This window comes from Rhinolophus ferrumequinum, chromosome 2 (assembly GCF_004115265.2).
Source record: "Rhinolophus ferrumequinum isolate MPI-CBG mRhiFer1 chromosome 2, mRhiFer1_v1.p, whole genome shotgun sequence".
Classification (NCBI taxonomy): Eukaryota; Metazoa; Chordata; class Mammalia; order Chiroptera; family Rhinolophidae; genus Rhinolophus; species Rhinolophus ferrumequinum.
The window spans coordinates 1,806,183-1,827,195 of NC_046285.1; the positions used below are offsets into that span (position 1 = coordinate 1,806,183).

At 33.9% G+C, this 21,013-nt stretch overlaps 2 protein-coding genes across 4 annotated transcripts in view; both read right to left on the bottom strand.

Annotated features, from left to right (window-relative positions):
• ATR (ATR serine/threonine kinase) overlaps positions 1 to 21,013 on the bottom strand; it is a 107,697-nt gene that overhangs the window by 12,169 nt on the left and 74,515 nt on the right. For 2 of the 3 annotated variants that reach the window (XM_033092241.1, XM_033092251.1), the window contains 11 exons: positions 19,080 to 19,171; positions 18,674 to 18,851; positions 17,332 to 17,511; positions 16,721 to 16,880; positions 14,656 to 14,835; positions 10,659 to 10,801; positions 8,375 to 8,472; positions 5,730 to 5,962; positions 3,942 to 4,076; positions 1,732 to 1,932; positions 383 to 526 (listed from right to left, as the gene is read on the bottom strand). In XM_033092241.1, coding sequence (XP_032948132.1) covers positions 383 to 526; positions 1,732 to 1,932; positions 3,942 to 4,076; positions 5,730 to 5,962; positions 8,375 to 8,472; positions 10,659 to 10,801; positions 14,656 to 14,835; positions 16,721 to 16,880; positions 17,332 to 17,511; positions 18,674 to 18,851; positions 19,080 to 19,171 — 1,744 coding nt within the window. The remainder of the gene's footprint in view (positions 1 to 382; positions 527 to 1,731; positions 1,933 to 3,941; positions 4,077 to 5,729; positions 5,963 to 8,374; positions 8,473 to 10,658; positions 10,802 to 14,655; positions 14,836 to 16,720; positions 16,881 to 17,331; positions 17,512 to 18,673; positions 18,852 to 19,079; positions 19,172 to 21,013) is intronic. The other variant, XR_004421517.1, reaches the window with a different exon arrangement.
• LOC117014420 (60S ribosomal protein L26-like) lies at positions 7,663 to 8,144 on the bottom strand. Its single transcript, XM_033092270.1, has one exon. The coding sequence runs from the start codon at positions 8,113 to 8,115 to the stop codon at positions 7,678 to 7,680; it is 438 nt and encodes a 145-aa protein (XP_032948161.1). The 5' UTR covers positions 8,116 to 8,144; the 3' UTR covers positions 7,663 to 7,677.

A 21,013-nucleotide genomic window follows, 5' to 3' on the forward strand; every position in this document is an offset into this window, starting at 1 on the left:
AATATGAGGTATCTAGAGTACTAAAATTCATAGAGACAGAAAGTAGAATGGTGATTACCAGACCCTGGGTGGAAGGGGAATAGGGAGTTAGTGTTTAATGGATACAGAGTTGCAGTTTGAGAAGATGAAAAAATTTCTGGAGTGAGATGGTGGTGACTGTTGTACAACAATGTGAAGGTCCTTAATGCCACTAAACTGGACTGGACAGTTAAAAATGGTTAAGATGTTCAATTTTGTTATGTGGAATTTATCCCAATTAAAAAAATTAATCGAAAATGAAAGGCAGTACATTTCATTCTAAGACTGATCTATTTGCATCCTGGAAAGCCCATATCACATTGATAGTAATTATGGTAATTCTAAAAAGCAAACTATCCCAAACCTTATTAATCAAGGAATTGAATTCCATTAGTCTACAGTCCTTTCTCAGGTCATCTTTTGGCTTACACATCATGATGTAGAACTTCCCATCTGATCCTTTTAAAGAGATCTTCTTTGGTTTCTGAAGAGAAGCAAGAATTTCCACCTAAAAGATGAGTTATACATAAATTAAGGTCAAAATTCTTTGTTTAAATTTCTATATGTATTATAAATATTGTGTTACCTAATATAATAAAAAGGAGAATACAATAACTTATGCAGTAAATTTACTATTTTAACAATTTCTTTTAATTATCTATGATCTATGAAAATAATAGTTGCCCATGAGTAGAGACACATTTTCACCCACAAAGAATGGCTATGAAGTAAAAGGATTATTTTAGCAGCACTGTAAGTACGTACACATCCAAATTCAGGCAACTTCTTAAAACAGTCACAATGTTAAAGAGATTTTTGAAGTATTTTTAGGACCTTTCTTCAAAGCCTGAGACACTATTTTTAAATGTCTTTAATAGTAAGAAATGTTTATCAATTGAAAGTAACTTGATTTTTGAAAAAAGAAATTCCTCTAAAATCAAGTCTACCTAATGAGGTGAGTAAATAAGCTGAATAATATCACATTAAAAACAAAGCATGAGGGGGTAAGGGGGATCAAATGAGGGTAAGGGGGATCAAATATATGGTGATGGAAGGAGAACTGACTCTGGGTGGTGAACACACAATGGGATTTATAGATGATGTAATACAGAATTGTACACCTGAAATCTATGTAATTTTACTAACAATTGTCACCCCAATGAAATAAAAAAAACAAAAAAAAACAAAGCATGACTAAGTGATAAGACTGATTTCATTATGTGGTTTAGTAGCTGGCTCTGAAGCAGTTAAACAAATGTTTTGAGTCACAGAAGTATTAGAATATAGTTTTTAAAAGTGTTTACTTAGAAGTGCTCTAGTACCATTTCTTTAAAATAGTTACATATCATACTTCAAAAACAGAATCAAGTTCTTTCTAGATGAATTTCACCTCGTTCCAAAATACCAAGAAAAGACTGTATTTTGTTCTCTTTCTGTTCTCCCTATTTAAGACAAACGAAGAGTATGAAAAAATTGTGAAAAAAAGTTTTTAGGACTAAAACAAATATGAGCATATGAAAATCAACATGGGATTTTTTATCACTTAATTTTGCTTCACCAGTACTAGTTTTACTTTTCTGAACTTACAATCGTTTTTTCCTTTGCAATAAAATTCATTTAGTCTCTGAGAAAAACACTTCTAAACTTAATCTGAAAATTTTAACTTAATAATAATTTAAAAAAAAACAACGGTTATATAAAACTGAAGTTTACCGTATCATCAAAGCTTGAAATATAGGCCCAATGCCCCGGAAATGGATCATGGTTAGCATGGGCACCTGGAATTGATGGAAGAGTAGGTATCATGACTGATTGTAACGGAATGAGGATTTCACTAAATGTTGCTTCTTCTACCAGCTTTTTAAGCATTTTAAAATGAGTGCTCATGCTTAATGTGGAACTACTTCCGTTCACCTGGGGGAGGGGAGGGAGGAAAGTACATTTTAATTTCTGTTATAGAACCCTTAGTTTCACCCAAATGTTGAATTACAGAACCCTTAGTTTTCTAAGTAATTTTTACACACCATCTCATTTTAACCTCTCGGTAGTCTTTCACCTTATCAATAATAATACCTACATCATAGTATTGTTAAATGACTAAGGAGATAACAGAACCTATAATCCATCAGACATTACAAAACCCAAAGAGCTCTGTAAATCAAACTTTGTTTGGTACCCCATCTCATTTGGCAGCAAAATGATATCTAAATTTCTCAGTGCAAAGATTAATAGGTTTCACTACAGAAATACTTAGATATCGGATTACAAAACTCAATATAAAGTATATGTACTATATTACCTTTAAAAATCTGCAAAATTCTGAATTCCTAAATGTAGCTGACCACAAAGTTTTGGAAACTTTGGAAACAGATAAAGAATTGGAAACTTGTCATGTAAAGCACTTAGAAAAGTGCCAGTGTTTAATAAATGTTGACCATTATCAGAACATTGTTTTTTACAATGCTAAGTGCATTAGAAGTCAAATAGAATTACCGTATTTTGCTGTGTATAATGTGCTCCTGTGTATAATGCGCACCCACGTTTTTGGCTCAAACTTTCAGGGGAAAAAACTCTTTCGTTTTATTTTTTTAATTCAAATCTTAATATTTATTTACATTTAGGTACTTATTTTTTGTATTATAAAGGAATTTTAGCTTTTACTTTCTAACATATTATGGTACAGGAAATTTTATGTAACAAGTAATTATAAAACACAAGAACAGATACAAGGTATAAAAAAGTTTATGTACCGGTAACAAATTTACCATATTTACACATCACAGAAGGCCTAGAACTCGTTGTTTCAAGTTCGTGGTAAGGTCAACAAAACCACATCACATTCCAGGGTATTATTTTTCATATGGATACCGTTATTGATTTCTAGAGTTACACTTTTAACTCATATAAGCATAAATAAAAGAATTAATAACATGCATATAGATACAGAATTAGTACTACCCATGTATAATGTGCATCTTTATTTTTCCCTCACAAATTTGGGCAAAAAAGTGTGCATTATACACAGCAAAATACGGTAATGCAGACAGCAAGAAACAGATCACTCTTTCAAGATGTTTACTGATGAAGGAAAAGTGAGAAATAGAATGGTCTGTATTTTCTCACCAACAGTTAATAGAATGAATATTTGCAAAGTGAAATCTAACTATTTATCTTATAAAGAGTCTCTCCCTCCTTACACCTACCCTAGCCCCACCTTTACCTTTCCTAGACATTCTTCAGGGCTTTTTTTCCCCTTCTAATTCCTTAGGTAGAATAGGGGTCACTCCAATAACCATGTCCATATTCTAGTCACAAGTCTACTGAAAAAAAGTAGTTATTTTACTAGATAATAACCATCTGCTTAGTTTCCTACGACACTATGAGCACTTAAGGGCAGGAGAACATATCTTATTCATCTGTGTTTCCCTTAGCAAAGTGCTTGTCTCCTGGTAGATACTGAAATGTGTACTGAATGAATGAAAACCAAAACTCCAATCGTCTTTCTTCTCATGAATGTAGATTAATGTGTATAAGTTTTGAAAGTTTAAAGATATTACAGAAAACAATCATAGAGAAAAGTTGAATTAACTGAGTATTTTACATACTTATATTTTTATGTCTTATTTCATATCCTCTACTTAAAATTATTTTTTTAATAAATATAATTTATTCTCTGAAAAGTTTACATTAAGAGGAACTTTTAGAAATTTGGAGGATAGCTGAGAGAGGGCCATGTTAGAAATTTTAAAGAGCTTTATTAAACTGCACATTTAAAGTATACCATGTGATAACTTTTGATATATGTATACACCCATGTGTGTTAGAATTTTAATTAAATGAAAGAAAACCAGCTAAAATCATATAGAAGTTTTGTACAAGACTATCCAACATTGATTTATAAGTAGTAAGATTTATGACAATACCGGTTTATTGCACAATTCTAGAAGCTTATCTGTTAGGCGAGTCGCATCTCCAACAAACTTTTCTAATGAGTTTTTCATATGAATAGCTTTATTTAGGATTTCCTTGCATCTGTTCACACGCATGGGATAAGAAGACTGTCAAAAAAAAAACACATAACTTTATACAAGATTTTAAAAAGGTAACAACAGAACTTTTAACAAAAATCAACTTAAAAAGTATTTATGATGAGAGTTTATACTGATACAAATTTTCTAGAAATCAATTTGGCAACACTATCAATAGCCATAAAAATGCTGCTATCTTATGACCTGATGAATTCCCTTCTTAGGCTCTACCTGGAAGAAATAATTAGAAATGAGAATAAATATAGATGTGTCTACATGTATTACAACAGCAAAAAAACTGTAAACAACCTTAATGATTAACAACAGTATATAAATTATAGAAGGCTAACTACTATAGAATTTTATGTAGTTATTAAAATTGTGTCTTCAAAGAATATTTAATAACATGGGAACATGCTTATAGTAACAAGCTAAAGTAAAAAATATGAAATTATATATCTATGTGATCCAATTAGGGCTAAAATACACATAGAAAATAAACATACAAAAATACACCATAAGGGGGAAGGTGAGGGGATTAGAAAACAATCAGTAACCACAAGATGGCCACGGGGTTTTGAAAATTAATCTGGGGAACGTAATCAATAATGTTGTAAAGATTTTGTAGGGTATCCAATAGACACGTGTCCCATTTGGGAGACCATCTCAGGGAAGATGTAGATGCCTGATCACTGCACTGTACACCTGAAGCTGAACAATAATGAATGCCAACTATAATATTATATATATATATGTGTATATATATATATATATATATATATATATATACACGTATATATAGGTATGTATATATTTACAAGAGGCAGAGTACAGCATTGGGAGTGGAGATAGTGGAAATGGGATGGCTCGGTGTGATGTTAGAGAGATAGTGGATGGGGGAGGGGGGTCCACAGTGTGAGGGATATAAATGATAAACGTCTAAGTAAAAAAAAAAACAAAAAAAAACTCATAGACACAGACAATAGTTTAGTGGTTACCAGAGGGTAAGGGGGGTGGGGGGTAGGAGATGAGGGTAAAGGGGATCAAATATATGGTGATGGAAGGAGAACTGACTCTGGGTGATGAACACACAATGTAATTTATAGATGATGTAATACAGAATTGTACACCTGAAATCTATGTAATTTTACTAACAATTGTCACCCCAATAAATTTAAATATATATATATATATATATATATACACACCAAAATATTAATGAATAGTAGAGTGAATTTTTTCTTTATTGTATCTGTGTATTTTTGAAATTCTCAAAACTATTTATTAATTAAATATGTACTACAAACTTGTAAAGTTCCATTAATAATGCAACAAAATTTTTCTAGTATTAATAATTCAAGTACTTTGGATTAAAACACTTGAAAAAAATATAGGTTGCCATTTTATAGCAAACACTAACAGTTTACAGACTTCATAAAGAAAAGGCATGTTGAATTTTTTTATCTTAAACATGGTAGTCACTTCATTTGATATGGTAAATTTTCTAAATTTTAAAATGAGACAGAATGCTATACCTCTTTTTAAAGTATTTAAAATTTATGTTTTGCTACAAATCTAATGAGATTTGTAGAGAGAAACCCTAAAACTTTCATCATCATATCAGCATTAAATAATCAATGCCATATAAAATGGATAAAAACACTGTTGTGACTAATATATTACCTTTGACACAGCTGTCATCATCCACATTGCTTGCTGAGGATAAGCCAGAAACACTTTGGCTATAATTTCCATTAAGACAACAAAAACTTCATCATGAGAATGACAAATTCGGGAGATCAATTGTGAAAAAGCAGTCAAAAACTGATATGGAGCTAAGTGATTTTTGTGCTCTGTGATAACTTTGTTTATTTTAGCTAAATCATTTCTCATTTGTACACGATCACAGCGGGCAGCTGGAAGAAAAATCAAAGTTAGAAAAATAGTAAAGAATAAAACAGTATATCAGTTCATTTCACAGAAGAAAAATTTTGTTTTAAAAATAGCTTTAAGATATAGAGTAGTCTCCCCATCCCCAGTTTTGCTTTCCAGTTTCAGTTACCTGCAATCAACTGTTGTCTGAAAACATTACATGAAAAATTTCAGAAATAAACAATTCATAAGTTTTAAATTACGCGCCATTCTGAGTAGCATGACGAAACCTCAAGCTGGCCCCGCTGAATCATCCCTTTGTCCAGTGTCTCCACGCTGTACATGCTCCCCACCTGTTAGTCACTTAGTAGCCACCTTGTCTATCAGATCCACTTTTGGAGGTTATCACACTGTTTGTGTTCAAGTAACCTTTATTTTATTCAGTAATGGTCCCAAAATGCTAGAATAGTGATGCTGGCAATTCAGATATGCCAAAGAGAAGCGATAAAGTGCTTCCTTTCAGTGAAAAGGTGCAAGTTCTCAACAATATGGAAAGAAAAAAAATCATATGCTGAGGTTGCTAAGATCTACAGTAAGAACGACTTCTATCCGTGAAATCCGTGAAGGAAATAGAAATTCGTGGTAGTTTTGCTGTTGCACCTCAAGCTGCAAAAGTTACAGCCACAGTATGCTTATTTAAGATGGAAAAGGCATTACATTAGTGGGTGGCAGACATAAACAGAAAACGTGTTCCAATTGACAGCAACGCGCCAGCAAGCACTGAGCTTATAGGAAGACTTCAGCAAGGGATCCCCTGAAACAAGTGACGCCAAGCCATTGACTCAAGTAAGGGAACAGTTACACAGATTCAGGAATAGGTTTGGACTAAAAAATATAAATGTTACTGGAGAGGCTACACCTGCTGATGAAGAACCTTCTGCCACATTTCCATCAGAGTTGAAGAAGCTTATTAGGGTCTGAAACTATCTACAGATTCAGGCATCCACTGGGGGTCTTGCAACATGTCCCCTGTGGACAAGGGGGGACTACTGTATGTTATTCCTGTGTACAAAGCCAGATCACTTGCCAATTTGTGAAAAGATAGTTTTTTCTGTCCAAGTAAGACAAAATATGTAGAGCCATTGAAAAATTCAAGGGCCATTAATTTTCACTAGAAACAAACAGAACAAGCCACAATACCTTGTAATTTTATAATAAATTATTTGGCTTAAACTAATATTTCTCAGTATGTGTTAGGTTCATCAAGGAATGAGCAGATTTTCATTTGCAGGCCCTGAACTACAACTACTTAAAAAGTCTATGTTTGGTATCTAAAAAACAAAATAAACCAACAAACCACACAGAAACCAACTCAGATACAGACAACAAACTGATGGCCGCTGGAAGGGAAGGAAGTGGAAGAAGGCTGAAAAGGGGGAAAGGGAATAATAAGAGGTCCAAATTTCCAATTATAAAATAAATAAGTCATGGTGATGTACTGTACAGAATGGGGAATATAGTCAATAACATAGTAATAACTTTGTACCGTGACAGTTACTAGACTTACTGTGATCACTTTGTGAGGTATGTAAATATTGAATAACTATGCTGTACACCTGAAACTAAACATAATACACCTGAAACTAATATACATTAACTGTACTTTAATTAAAAAGTCTGTTTAGTCTTTCCCCTTTTTATTTATTTATTTATTTTTTCGTTTTAACAGTTTTTAATGAAAGCTGCATATAAGATTACTTTATTCCTGCATCTTCTCAATTGTTTCTTCCTCATATTTGCCCTTTTCCTTTCCTACTTGGCGAGATTTGGCTTTCCGTTCAAGGATCTTTTTGCAGTCTTTGTCCAGCTTTAGTCTAGTGATAACCACCTTGCTGGGGTGAATGCCCACATGAACTGTCGTGCCATTAGCCTTCTCCCGCTGCACTCGTTCAATGTAGATGACATACTTCTTTCTGTAAACCTGGACTACTTTGCCAATTTGCTGCCCTTTGTAGTGTCCTCGGACAACCTGAACTTCATCATCCTTTCGGATGGGCATGGATTGAACATTGTACTTCTGTCTCAGCTCTTTGGAAAGAGGAGAAGACATAATCTTCCTGCGAATGTGGGAAGGTGCATTGAAATGTCTTTTACAGTTCTTGCTCCGGTCAGAATTCACAAAGGGGTTGAACTTCATTTTGGCCGCTGGCGCTTCAGCGATGGCCGCAAAAGGGAAGAGCTCTTTCCCCTTTTTAATATTTAGTTTCAGGCTCACTTATATAAAATCTTTTAAATTTATTTTTCAATTACAGCTGATTTTTTTAAATTTATAAAATCTTAATTATCAAATTCATTCCTAGCTTTTAACAAGTTAGACTGTCAAGCCAAATCTGACTTCATACCAAAATTATAATTCTTCTCAGTTCCTTAAATTCTTACACACAAAATTAATATACCTTTTTCCCATTCATAGGCCTTAGCACCAAAATCAAGCCATAGTGATAACATCCGTGGCATTGACTGATATATGAATTGATTTCCATACTGTAGAGATCTGCAATTATACAAAGATATTATTAATAGTGTTCTTTGTTTATGTTATATAAATTAAAATTTTAAGATTTAAACTGCTACTTGAGTAATATATAGCCCTCTGACAAAAATTATGGTATCAGTATTTCTTCCTAGCAGAGGTTTACTTTGACTCCTCTCTTCTTTTTTTCTTACTACATATATTCCTCACTAAGCCCTATATTGCCTGCTCCAAAATTAATACAAGTTATGACCTATTCAAGTCCTGTCAATACTTCTTTCAAATAACCCTTAGGATCTGTGCCTTCATTTGCATTCTACAACCATAAGCCTAGGTCAGGCCCAATCACTCAATTTCTGGGAAATTACAATAACTTAGTCTCCCTAATTCTACATTACTTCCCTTCAATAAATTCCAGACTAATATTCCTTAAATTCTAGTTTTATCATGCTCTCCCTCCATTCAAAAATAAGAATCAACTACCTATATATTAAGACTACATGAATGGCTCTGCCTGGGATTCAAATATTTACAATCTTGTTTCTTTATAACTTGCCAATTTTAGTCACTCACTACTCACCAGTATACATCCTCCATCAAGGCTAATTTCCTCACCATCCTCTGAACAAACCAGTCTAACCCTGTTTCTCTGCCAAACCTGTGAAAACTTAGTGTAATGTCCTCTCCTTCTTGAATTGAATCATCTTTCAAATCCTACCTTCTTCATGAGGCCTACTGGACTTCTGTAGCAACGCAGTGCAAAGAGGTATGCTTTGGAAATCATAAAGCCAGTGGCTTGCGTTTTGACTTCAGATTTGCCCAAAATCACTGACTTCTGGACTTGTTTGGCTCATTTTTAGTATCTTGCTAATATCAAAAAGATATTTCTGATATTTATACCATTTATTTCGATATCTGATCATACATTCTATTATGTACCATTATTTAAATGTTTTATGAGCTTAAGGCTTCTCTATTAGGTTGGTGCAAAACTAATTGTGGTTTAAAAGGTTAAAAATAATTGCAAAAACCGAAATTACTTTTGCACCAACCTAATAATTGGATTGTAGGTCTTTGACAGCTAATACTGATGCTTTATTAGTAATAACACAGTCATTCAATCACTCAGGAGATAAGTCTCGAGAGTTTACTAGCCAGGTGAGTTTACTCCTTTAAGTATGAAAATGCTTTACTTTAACTACTGGATAAAATGTTCTAAAATAGTCTCACTTTAAGCAGTACTTTTAAAAATCTCACACTATACCTAACAGTACTATGTACGTTAAAGACTCTAAGTAACTCCATTTTAGAAGAAATGTATTAAATCAATTCTGTATACTAACTCACATGATATATGCTAACACTAAAGAGCAAATGAAAGCTATCACTAGTTTTAGAAAAGAAAATGCATTTAATAACTGTTCTCTGCCTCTGCTGCCATTTCAGAACATCAACATGCCAGGAATTTTGCCTCAACAATAAACAACTAACAATCATTAATTAATAAAATTACGTTTGGATTTTGTAAAACTTGAATTCCATTGCAGGAAGAAAGGCTTGGGCAAATCTTGCAATCCTACCATCACTGATGAAGTAAGTTCCTTTTCAATGTAAAGCAATAGTATGTGAGTATGATAAGAATGAGTGGAATGTCACTAGTATTTCTTAGGAATTAATAATTTGTGACAATATTAACAGTAGGCACAGCCAATATATTATTTGACGATAATACACTAACATATGAAATTAAGTTATATTTCAACCGTTATCTAGTTTAAGAGATAAGTTCCTTCCACAAGTGTAATGTTAAAGTCATTTTCATACATACTACTTAGCAGAATGGGCTGGAAGGAAAGATTTCACCAGAAATTAAATACAACCCTTAATTATATTAGATTCAGGGTCTTCTGGAATTCTAGGGAGGGTGGCTCAGGGAATGAGAGTCTGAAATGGGAAGGACACTTAATTTTCATTGTCTATTCTGGACACTACTGAATTTTTTAAAAATATGTACACATTACTTATTCCATTAGAAGTTATTTTTAAAAGGGAAAAAAACTGTATAAAGAAAAAATCGTCTCATCTAAGGTGATAGGTTGGATCAGTGGTAAAGCAGAGAACACTAAATATGCTACGGTCTGTGATAACAGTTCCTATCAACAGTCACCTGATACATTGAGTCAGTAAACCTGCATACTCCCACTCACCTTCCGAAATGAAGGACTATGTACCGAATGAGGTCACCTTGCTTTTCCATCTTGTTGTCTGTGACCATGGGCATCAATTTGTCGTAGTACTTGGCGAGGTAGAAATGCCCATCTTCCCACTCCGGCAGGAACAAGGTCACGTCCTGTAAGAGAGAATATAGGGTGCTCACTTAAGAAAACCTCACACTATGCTGGGAAGGAAAATATGAATAGATGACTAGGGGTCACATCTCGGCAGAGCAAAGTCAAAGCTGGCTGACTCTGATGTGGAGAAGGAACAGCTAATTTCTTACAAAGTTTTCTCGGGATAGCTGGTTGGTTCTGGTGATGGCCCACTGTGCAATATCTCGTGATAATTTGCTACACAGGAGAAGAACACTCCATTTACATTGCCACTTTATATGATATATCAAAATAATTTCCAGGTGGACTATTTTATGTATGTGTGTATATGTATATATTTACAGTTAAGGAAAAAAACCCTCAAAGGAAGGAGAGGTAATATCAAACCTCTGAAAAGGATAGGACTTTAAAAGCATAAAAATGTCATTTTAAAAACATCACATATCTTTTCTTCAAGATCTCTCACCTATTGCTCTCTCTTAACTCCCTCGTAATCAGGCTTCTAAAAAGAATTCTCCATCTTACATTCATTCCTCAAACTATTTCTTTTGGGCTTTAGTTTTCACCACTGCACTAAAGCAGATCCTTAATTCCAAGAGATATTTTCCCATTCTGGTCTCATTTGAACTCTCTTTGGCACTTGTTTCTGTTGTCTCTCCCACCCCGACCTACCCCCAATTTTCTCTTTGAAATACTTTATTACCTGGGCTTCTGTGAGGTCATAACCTTCCAAATTTTCTCCTACTTTACTGGCCACTCCTACTCAGTCTCCTTTGTCATTTCCTCTCTGTTTCCTTGCCCTTTAAATGTTTGTGGGGTTTATTAATTTTTTAGTAATATGTGAAATATGATGGAAAATACATAGAATGGCTGACTAAAAACAATTTTTTAAAAATCAATTTCCACTCTTAATCCAAGCAAGTTTGGGAACATAGTTTAGACAAGGAACCTTAAATGAGATCTTGAGTTTCCTGACTCTAATCATGAAAACATACAGATGCAAAGCTGCCTGTGGAGAGGAATGCACGACCAGATGTATGGAACAGAGGCTGGATTCAGGTGCCTAACTAGCCACAGAGACAAGGCAGCCATTGCGCCTCTCCCATTTCGCCACAGAGTAGCAAAGGGAACGAAGGAAAATACTAATTAAGATTTCTTCAAAAAAGGTATATTTCAATCTAGTTTTATCATCTTTCCATCTTCTTTCCTCTCTTCTTCTTTCCCTCCTTTCTTTCGGTTTAAGTTTTCAAAATTTATTATATTTTGGAAAATAAAATTTACATACAGAAAAACACATAAATATTACATGTAAACTGGATCAATTATCACAAATTGATGACACCCATACAAGAACTCAAGAAACATGAGTCTCCCCATTCCCTCCCTCTTTCCTTTTTCCCTCCAAAAATAACCACTATTATTTGAATGTTGTGTTCCAATTCATATGCTGACGCTTAATCTCTAATGTGATGGTCTTAGGAGGTGGGGCCTTTGGGAGGTGATTAGGTCATGAGGGTGGAGCCTGGTGATGGCCCACTGTGCCCTTAGAAAAGAGGCCCCAGAGAGCTCCCTTGCCCCTTCCGCCATGTTAGGTTATAATGAGAAGATGGTAGTCTATGACTCAGGAAGCAGCCCCTCACCAGGCACCAAACTGACCAGTGCCTTGATCTTGGACTTCCCAGTCTCCAGAACTGTGAGAAATAAATCTTTGTTGTTTAAGCCACCCAGTATGTTTGTTACAACAGCCCAAGTGGACTAAGACAACCACTGTCTCTATTTCTAATACTATAATTTTGTTTTGCCCAACTTTAAAAATGGAATCATACTACATGTAGTATTTTGTATCTGGCTTTTTTCATTCGACATTATGTATGTGAGCTCAATCCACGTTGTTACATGTAACTTTGGTTTGTTGGTTTTCATTGCCATATATGTATATTACTACAGTGTAAGAATGTACTACAATTAATTTATCCATTCTATAACCAGTTGACATTTGAGTTACTTCCAGTTTAAAACTATAAATAATGTTAGTAAAAACATTTTTGTACATGTCCAATGGAGACATGTTGAGTACTGGTACAGTGGCTGGATCATAGGATTATCACCTTTAGTATAAAATGCCAAACTGTTTTCCAAAATGACTGTACCAATTTATACTTCCAGCAGCATTTTATGAGAGTCTAAATGCTCTATAGCCTTTCTAACATTTGGAATTGTCAATCTTTTAAATTTTAGCCATTCTGGTAGGTATATAGCATTATCTCATAAAACTGTTCATTTGCATCTATTCCTGTCTACTACATTCAACATGTTTTTTTCTTTTTGGGGGTCATTTACATATTTCTGTGAAGTCTTCTATCCTACTTTAAAACTGAGTTATCTGTATTTTTCTTATTGACTTTTAAGAGTTCTTATTATATTCTGGACATGAGCCCCCTATAACTCACGTATTATAAACACTTGTAATCTATGGCTTGCCTATACATTCTTAATAGTATCTTTTGACGAGCAGAAATTCATAATTTTAATTTAGTCAAATTTATTAATTGTTTCTTTTACAGTTTCTTTTATTGTTTCTTTTACAGTTTCTTTTATTGTTTCTTTTACAGTTCTTTTTGGTCTGCTGAAGAAGTCCTTACTTACCTCTAGGTTTGAAGATACTCTTTTGTATTTTGGAAGCTTTAATAGTTTTGTTTTTCACAATTAGAGCTACAATCTACCTGAAGTTTATTTTTGTTTACGAAGTGAAGAAGGGCTCAAGTTTGATCTTTTCCCCCTATAAGATATCCAAATGACACAACACCATTTATTGAAAAGACTGTTCCTCGCTATTCTACAGTATTATTGGGAATGCTTTTCCAGTATCTCTGTTCCGTTTGATTAGCTTATTTGTCTAATCTTACATAAATACAAAATCATCTTAATTACTATACCTTTACAATAAATTTTGATACGTATGTTTGTTATTTTCAGTTTGCCGCTCCAGATATACTTGTCACATTTTACTTTTTTCTATCCTGCTCTTTCCCAAAAGATTGACACTGATGGACACATCAATGGACCTATCTGCCCTCTGAATACTGTTCTTTCCTCAGCAATTGTTTGCAGTGGGGTCTCAGTTGAGTTAGCATGTCAAAGCCTCAGAGGGTTCCTACACAGATCTAGAACTTTTGGCCTGTTTAATTTCTCTAAATCAATCTGCCTCACAAATTCTAGCCCCAGCTCTTACTTTATTATTTCCTATCTTTTACATTCTTTTTTTTTTTCAGTTCCTTTTCTAACTTTTTGAGGTGGATACTTAGCTCATTAACTTTGGAGCCTTTATTTTCTTCTAATATATGCAGAGAAAATAAAATTCATTTAAAGAATGGCTTTAGCTGCATTCCACGTTTTGATTTGTCTTATTTTTATTATCATTCAGTTCAAAGTATTTTTAAATTCCCACTGCAATTTTTAATTTGACCCAAGGTTACTGAGAAGTATCTGTCTTATAATACCATCTATATAAAGCTTAATAACTAGTAAGGAAGATATATATTGTGTTTGTTCAAAAATTTTCAGGCTAAAAAAAAAATTTCAGGCTAGAGTGCAGTTAACTTTGTGGAGTGAGGGTGAAGGGTGGGTTGTGAAGTACTAATAATATTCTACTTCTTGACCTGGGTGGTGGTTTCATGAATGTATTTACTTTATAAAAATTCCTTCAGCTATATACTTATGCTATATACTTACTAAAAAGTCAAAAAAGTCAAAAAAGTTTCCTGGCTATTTTTATACATACATTCTTCCATATGGACTTTAAAATCACTTTATCCATTTTCAAAAAAAAAAAAAGAGTTTCTAACTGAAATTTGCATTACACATATACACTTGCCTTATATTTTTTCATAATGGCATTGCTTTCAAAGTTAGCTGTTTCTTCCATAAATCGGCCAACTAGTAGCATAGCTCGACCATGGATTAACTTGTTCTTACTCTCAGCTGGGGTTTTATTTTCAGGAAAACATAACTCAACACCCTTTTGAAGAACAATTAGTGCCTGGTGAACATCACCCTGAAAAAAAAAGCAACAACAAGTTTTTTAATTTAAGAACATATTACCATTTTCTGAAAGACAAATAAAATTGCTAGGATTTAAAGTTCATTAGACATTTTATGTATAAGTCCAATTGTAATTTCATGTTTAACTCTTATTTCAATCCTATGAAAGGAAAATCCTAAAAAGAAAGCATTGCTGCATTTCCTGTAGAACTCTTATATTTATTCATTCATTTACTCATTCATTTTATAGTTAATCAAAGTGCAGGGAACTGAAGATATGTGTTATGACTGGGGATAAACAAACATGAATAAATCAAAATCTCTGGCTTAAAAAAGCTCACAGTCAACTGAGAAAATAGACTATATAAATTAACAACACAAAGTGCTAAGTGCTAGTAATAGAGGAATACACATTGGTATAAAGGGGAAAGAAAAGAGAGTCCCCTATGTCTACCTGAAAAAAATGGGAAAATGGAAGAGCAGCAGTCAGGAAAGTTACCAAATGAAAAAAATCTGACTTAGGTCTGAAAGAAGGAGTATAAATTTTCGTGGCAGAGAATTCAGTGAAAGACATTCTTGGTAGAAGAAGTTATTTTAATTGGGAGAAAGTAATCTAGTTTTAGTTGAAGCCTAAGGTTTTGTGAGATAGTGACAAATGAAACTGAAGAGGCAGACTGGGACTCAATCACAAAGGGCCTTGTGTACTTCCTAAAGTTCAGACTTAATCCGAAACTCATAAAGAATACTTTGAAGGATTTTAATAAGGGCAACAACATGATTTAACGTACATTCCAGAAAGACCACAGACTGCAGTCATGTATACAGAAAAATGGTGAGACCCCCAAAAAGGCTGTCAGTATTATTATAGGCTGTAAATTCTAAGGCCATGAATGAAAGCAGCAGAGATAAATAAAGGGTGAAGAGTCAAAAGACTTTTCTAAGGTAGAGTTAGTCTCCAACTGGATGTGGAAAGTGAGGGAGAGGAAGAAGTTCAGGATGATGCCCAGATTTCTGTTTTGGATGAGAGAAGGCAATAGAGCCCTACTTAGAAAAATAAAGAATATGGGAGGAGAAATAGGTATTGAGTATTAGATGATGAATTCCATTTTTAACATACTGAGTTTAAGGTATGTATTACAATATATAGATTAGTACGAGCTCAAAAAAGGAGGAGATAGTGACTCAGGTAGGCTGAATTATTACTTTCACTTCCTGTCCAGGAAACATCTCCTCCTGTCCTTTTCCAGCCACCTATAAAGTTGGTAAAGGTCAATTTCAGAACACGCTATGCCTACCAATTCTAGACTGATGCCAAGCATGAGATATTAAAGTAACAGCCATTTAAATCTGAGGCATAAGGTTTGCAAATAGTTTAGATATTTAAAAAGCCCTTTTATCATCACTGTGGCTTTAATCTGAGGATTGCTGGGCACTTGTGTTCCAAAACTAAGCCCTTCCTAGCAGACTGGATTAATTGGAAGTGAATCTTGACAGTTCTACTGGCAAGTTCACACAAAACTAATTATTGCCAACGATGTAGGTAAGGATAGTTTTGTGTTCATTTAACAGATATTTTTTGATTGCTTACTACATGAACCCTTTATATGTATACAAGATAAAAACAAAGCAAAAATTGATCACTTCCCTCAAGGAAAAAATGAAAAACAGATGAAAATTGAATGAACTACACTTTCAATCTTGAAATGGAAAAATATTTGGGAACTTCAGGATAGAAGGAACAGTTTCTTCCCAGTTATGGTAGATAAATGAAGGAGAAGGGTGACAGAAAAAGGGAGGTTCTGAATTTAGATTACCAGTGGTCTCTCACTCAGGCCTCTGTAGGAAGCACACCACCTGTAACACAGTACATACCTGTGAGACCTCCCCTTGGCCCTTACCTTGGACCACAGCCACTTCGCCCTTTCCACACACAGCTCAGCAAGACGTGAGTCTCCAGCATTAAGCAGAGCATTGTAGGCTGTCTGGTGATGACCAGCCTTTCTAGCTACTCTGGCACTCTGTAGCCAGCATTCTCCAACCATTTCATTGTAATCTGGTCTGAAGAAATGTGACAAAACGGGGCGAAAGAGCATTTTAAGTGTATTTAACAACAATTAAACTATCTCCAAAAAAATTAATTAATTAAAATATCTCTTCCCAACACGGAACTCTCAATATACCAGTTCAAAGGAATCAAAGACTAATTTGTTCAAAACTAATTTTAACTTTCTTAGAGTGCTCCATTTTTATTATGAGTCTATGAAGACCTTATTATTGGCTTGTATCTGTACCTCCCCCAGATAGTTTTTTAACATTTAGAAAAGATATACTGCATATACACGTAATCCTTAAGTTCTAAGTTCATTTCAACTATATAGAGTAGCCTTGACAATTGAAAATAGGAAAATAGATTCAGGAAGAAAATCAGGAAAAATAAATGCTCCCAAATAATATGTAAATATAATACAAAATTCACGATAATTGACATTTTAAAAACAAGTGGAATAACCTTTTGTTGAGGCTTAACAAAGCTCTCCTGAGAGCCAGAATAGGCTCTTTGGCTCTGTAGGAATTCTGGGTCATTTCTAGTCGAGCCACCCAGTTTAGAGAATCTTCTTGAAAACTGTCACCTGGAGACTGGTGAAAAAGTGGTTTGATGCTGTGCTCCAATTCACATAACATGTGCAGTCTGAAGATAGATAGAGACTATGTTAAAATATTATAATTTTTAGCCTTGTTAATCTCACATATAAAGCATGTACTTTAAATTAGCCATGAACAATCTGAAATGTGCAGTTTTCTTTGGAAGACCTTTAACCAATATATATTCATGGTATATATAAACAGTAACATTTATATCTTTTCAAATTGGGTATAAATACCAATTTACGTTGATTTAAATATTTAGTGCTTTGCTATGGCCCCCAAATTGTATTAATTAAATTAGAGAAGGGTATATACAACTAAATTCAATTGTATGAAAATCAAACTTTACCACCTATATGAAGATAAAAAAATATGGATCCATTATAAATCAACATAAATATTTGCATATATTGCTGGTACTACTGTAAGAAGACCTGGCATAGTAGATGCCAGTAAAAAATTGTGAAATGAATGCAATTTTTTTTTGAATGCAATTTTAATTGCTTTTTTCTCTAAGAGTGATGGAAACACTCGTGATACATTCATACTAGCTTTTTCCATGTATAATCACCAACATCACTCAATGTTCAAGAATGCAGCTGAGTAGCTACAGAACAGAATTAATCTCTGTCGTTCAATCTCTGGTTTCATTAAGCTGTTACCAAATAAGCTGATACAAAATATAGTAAATTCTTCTAAAAATATTGCATACTTATCTTTTTAATTTATTATAGTTCATTAAAACATTTGTTTATTTTCTTCAGAGAATGAATTAACAGATCTAAAATGTTTTCCATCATGTTCTTTCTTACCCCTAAAATTTAATATTCCTTTCTAGTAATGTAATGTATTTCTAAATGAGAAGAGGGAAAGGAACCACCACCACCAAGAACCGCTGTGCTGAGTACAATAGATATCTAGATTATTTAGATTAGTTGTATAGAAAATAAACTATGGATTACACCAAGTCAAATCTTTTTTTGTTATTTTTTAGAAGTCTCATAATTGCCTTTCTAACTAACAGGACATATGTTAGAACATTTTTTAAAAAACTATAGGGTGATTGTGAGTTAAAGAATGAGAGCCATTTTGTCTAGCTATGCATGATACCAAACATACTGTCAGTTATTCACAAATCAAAAAATTCTAAGCCTGTCAAATGACACTTATAGACCAGAAATATAAAAATAGAAACTTCAAAATACCTCACAATATACTCATATCCTCGTTGGTAAGAGCCTCTTTCAAAGCTTGCAGCTGAAAGAGGTACAATTTGTTCTGCTCTCACTAGTTTCAGTGTGTCATAAAAAGCTATGACATCTCTCTTTTTGGCTGAGAGCAATAGCTGACCCAGTCTGACACTCCATGTTGTAGATTTCCCATCTGAAAAACAAATGAAGAGTCAAGGACCACGGTAGCTGGTCCAAGAACAAGCTTCATTTCATTTGGTAAAATGGTCAGGAGAAATAGTGAACAGATGGTTTCATTCTACTTGGAACAACTAAACAAGGTTATCATAAAACAGGCTAAGTTTATGACTGTTCCTTAGATACTTAAGTCTGAATATATATGGCATATTAAAACTGCTTATATTTCAAGAAGTAATTTTACCTGCTGCCAAATAGTTTTCCACCAAATCCCACTGTGACAATTTCCAAGCTGCTTCTACTCTGTATGTGTTTAATTCATCTGTCCATTCAGACCTATTAAAAGAAACCCATATCAAGCAATCTTCTTTTTATTTAAAGTGGCATTTAAAGATTTTTTTCATTGGTTTAAATACTCTATTTAATGTATTTATTTATTGCTCTATTTATTGTATTTGTATTGTATTTTGTACACAGATACAAAATAATTATCTCTATCCAAAAGAACCTCTCAAATTTTAATCTTTGCATTTCCTGAAAACATTTCTTCAATAACTACTTCTGATAGAGCTATTTAAAAATGCCATTCCTTGATGAATTAAATTGTGCCACATATTAGAGCAAAACTAATGCCTGGACAATTACGAAGTGTAGTTGTTAAGATCAGCGCTATGCTTAACTTGAACAAAGGGAAAGGAGGAAAATAGCGAACTGACCATACAAGCATTCAGAAGTAAGCAATTCCAGTAACTTTGGATTTTGAATTAAATGTAAGATAAAAATATAAGAGCTGTTGGGGTGGTCAGAGGCAGTTAGGGAGTGCATAGAACACTCAATAATAAGGGCATAAGAAACACAAATGATGTGTCAATGGCATAACAAAGGATACAAAATTAGCTACCTAAAATATATACCTACTCTGAAACCATCTTCAGTTACTTTAAAATTTGGGTTTGTAAAACCAAAATGACATAAGTAATTATTTTTCCTAAGTATTCTACTTCTAAGACACTAAGATGGCTAGTGACATTTTGGATCATGACTGCATAAAAGCAGCTAGATTTTCCCCATGTTTCCTCTTTATTAATTATACCATTTCAATGAGTACCTGCTATATACGCTACACCCTGGGCTAGGCACATTTTGCCATTTAATTAACTAATAACAATGAAAGGCACACATATCCCCATATTATAAATAACAGACTCAGAGAGGCTGGGATAAATGCCCACCTTGCTCTTCTGTAGTAAAAATACATAAAGACAATGTAATAAATTAGTCAATTTTTATTTTAAAAAATCTAAAATATCATAAATATTTAATATTACCTAATTCCTAAACATGAAATACCACTAAAAACAATTTAGAACAAGGCTAAAAGAAATTCAATAGAAATATAATTTTCAAAAGTACAATTTTTAATAACTTTACAAGTTTATCACCAGATGCCAGAATATCAAGGTTTTAGGATAAAAATCTTTGAGTAGCATTAGCAGGATTTGCTATCCAGAGGAATGTGTCATACCAAGCATTATACCAAAAAGTACGAAGTGGCAAAGGGGACCAGGCTGTGAGGACTTGGCCCCATAAATGGGAGCATTAAAAAGAATGACTGTCTAGGTCAAGCACAGTCAATAATTTTGGGAAAATATTTGTTTAAATGCAAATACCTGCCCAAGGAAAACATGCCCCCTCAATGACCATTTGCTCCCATGTGGTACAGCGGCATTCCTTGAATACTGACACTTGCCTTTTCACACAGATCAGGAGGTTGTAGGCATCCCAAATGCAAAGGGAAGACAAGAGGAGTCTGACTGTCCAGTGAGCATCATCAGGAAATCTGACACCTTGGCTTCAGCCAAGAGAAACAGTCCCATTCCCTGCAATCCCTTTATTCATAAGGCCTCTCAACTAATATGTTCTGGAGAAACATAGTTAAAACATATAACCATTCTTTCCCTGCTTCTATAAAGTTTCCTCCATCGTTTCATAAATTCCACTACTACGAAACCATCTAGCCAACAGTGAGCTCTTCTGCTCTGAGACATTCCAGAATGGTGGTCTTTAGAAATCACAGTTTGGAATTGATAGAAACTAGCTATACTTAAAAGAGCTTTCTCAGAGTCATCTAACTGAAAACAGTGGCCTGTGTGCTCTGTGGTTAACTAAGATCCCATC

What these genes read in the sequence shown, in the direction of transcription:
- LOC117014420 (XM_033092270.1), bottom strand. Translation starts at nt 8,115, where the DNA reads ATGAAGTTCAACCCCTTTGTGAATTCTGACCGGAGCAAGAACTGTAAA.